General features: G+C 41.9%; 1 protein-coding gene across 1 annotated transcript in view; it reads left to right on the top strand.

The window, feature by feature from the left end:
* Positions 1 to 2,500, top strand: part of slc39a4 (solute carrier family 39 member 4) — a 21,761-nt gene that overhangs the window by 9,823 nt on the left and 9,438 nt on the right. Inside the window, exons 5-6 of the mRNA XM_041249162.1 lie at positions 1,359 to 1,533; positions 1,856 to 2,028. Of these exons, the coding sequence (XP_041105096.1) occupies positions 1,359 to 1,533; positions 1,856 to 2,028 (348 nt within the window). The remainder of the gene's footprint in view (positions 1 to 1,358; positions 1,534 to 1,855; positions 2,029 to 2,500) is intronic.

Genomic DNA, 2,500 nt, shown 5'->3' with positions numbered 1-2,500 from the left:
CTGCATTTTGCTGGATCTCTGTAGATAACATCATTTATACAACACTGCTGACAGTGCAGAGTCACTGGTTTAAATCACTTATCAGACCTTCAGCATACTATATAAGTATATACTGTCTAAAGTCCCTGTGCAGGGTCCTTTTGCAGTTTAGCATGTCTATTTTCTGCATTTCCTGGTCTGTGCAGCGTTTTACAATAGGGGTACAATATGTTTGACTGCGCTACTTTTTATTTATTTTTTTGCTATGGTTTGCTAAGTTTTTATCCACAATGCACTTTTTTTCAAGGGAAGGCATGGAATTAACTGTTTTTGTTTAGAGTTACAAGGTGACGTGGCTGATGCCACCTTTAATTCATCCATTTTGCAGTTTACAACAAAAGGACTAGAAGTGGACATGTAGGGGGCTAAGCCTGACCTTCTCTAATAGAGTCAGTCACGTGAGCTAAGCCCAACCTTCTCTGATACAGTCAGTCACGTGAGCTAAGCCCGACCTTCTCTGATACAGTCAGTCACGTGAGCTAAGCCCGACCTTCTCTGATACAGTCAGTCACGTGAGCTAAGCCCGACCTTCTCTGATACAGTCAGTCACGTGAGCTAAGCCCGACCTTCTCTGATACAGTCAGTCACGTGAGCTAAGCCCGACCTTCTCTGATACAGTCAGTCACGTGAGCTAAGCCCGACCTTCTCTGATACAGTCAGTCACGTGAGCTAAGCCCGACCTTCTCTGATACAGTCAGTCACGTGAGCTAAGCCTGACCTTCTCTAATACAGTGAGTCATGTAACTCATGTGATTTCAGAGGTATGCTTCTGGTAAATCATCAGCTGTGAAAAAGATAACAAGCACGGCCCCAATCACAAATTAAGTTTCAGGTCTGCAGCATTGGTTAAAGAAACCTCCCTTTAAATACCAAATGAATAATGTTTTGCTACGCTGAATGTGTGTTTTGGTACATTTCTTTAAACATCTTACCATTTCTACATGTATTATTATCATTTGATGTTGTATCTGTGTGTGCTTGATTTAATAACCACCTGCCCCTGACTTTCTGCATGCCCTGGCTTCCTTACTGTAAGAAATCTCAGGACACAGATTCCATACCCCCAGCATATCATCATCAAGAAATGAATTACTGCAACATTGAAAACAAACAACACAAAACTATCAGCTTTCAAACCAAGCAGCACTGTGGGGGATTAACTGTGCTTTCCAGGGAATTGTCATTTGTTAATAAATATACATGCCAAGCCAGCTTGTGGTTTTATAAGCCTGTTATCTGATGACCCCTGGAGTGACCATCTCCAGCCTCTGAGAATGTGCTTCTATTTGCAGTAATCATTTCCATGTGTTTGCTTTCAGACGTGTTTCACTGCCAAGGATATTCTTGAGATATATCACCTCGATAACAGTACCGGAGTCTCGCGGACACAGTTCACTCAGCTTAGTCCAGCACTCATCCAGCAAGTGCTGAGCCAAGCATGTACCTATACTCATAGCAACACTGATAGCACAGACTCACTGAGCACAGCAGAAAGTAAGTAGCTCAACATCTACTGGCAGAGTTCAAAGAGTCCAAGGAATTCCTTGCAATGAAATTAAAAAGTAAAAGAAAAAAAACATGCTCTATTAAAAAGTTTGAATTACTCATAAAAGCAAAGGCATTGGTAAAATTGGTTTAATTTGTATTATATGCACATAGTAAATAATTCATTATTAAAAAAAAAAAAAAAAGAATAAAGAAACTGTACAGAAAGAATCATATTCTTAAATGTATCCTCCTCCTAGCCCAGTATCACATTCTTAAATGTATCCTCAGCCTAGCCCAGTATCATATTATTTCTGTCTTTCTGTTTCAGGGTACATATATGGATCGCTAGCGACACTGATAATCTGTCTCAGTGCTGTGTTTGGGATTGTCGTCCTGGTTTGTACCTCCTGCAGCAGCCTTTATCAGTACATGATCCAGTTCTGCATCAGCCTGGCTGTGGGCTCCCTTACTGGGGATGCCATACTACACCTCATACCTCAGGTAAATCATATATGTAAATCTGGGGTGTTGCTGCTTGCCTGTGCTGTGCTCTAACACTCATAGGATTGTCAGACTGTATCCCTCTGATTCATTAAGTTGTGTTGCTGCTTGCCTGTGCTGTGCTCTAACGCTCGTGGGATTGTTAGACTGTATCCCTCTGATTCATTAAGTTGTGTTGCTGCTTGCCTGTGCTGTGCTGTAACGCTTGTGGGATTGTTAGACTGTATCACTGATTCATTAAGTTGTGTTGCTGCTTGCCTGTGCTGTGCTGTAACGCTTGTGGGATTGTTAGACTGTATCACTCTGATTCATTAAGCTGTGTTGCTGCTTGCCTGTGCTGTGCTCTAACGCTCATGGGATTGTTAGACTGTATCACTGATTCATTAAGCTGTGTTGCTGCTTGCCTGTGCTGTGCTCTAACGCTCGTGGGATTGTTAGACTGTATCACTCTGATTCATTAAGCTGTGTTGCT

This window comes from Polyodon spathula, chromosome 4 (genome assembly GCF_017654505.1).
Source record: "Polyodon spathula isolate WHYD16114869_AA chromosome 4, ASM1765450v1, whole genome shotgun sequence".
Taxonomy (NCBI): Eukaryota; Metazoa; Chordata; class Actinopteri; order Acipenseriformes; family Polyodontidae; genus Polyodon; species Polyodon spathula.
Note: the sequence above shows the minus strand (reverse complement) of the source record. Positions and strands in the feature narration are given on the sequence as shown.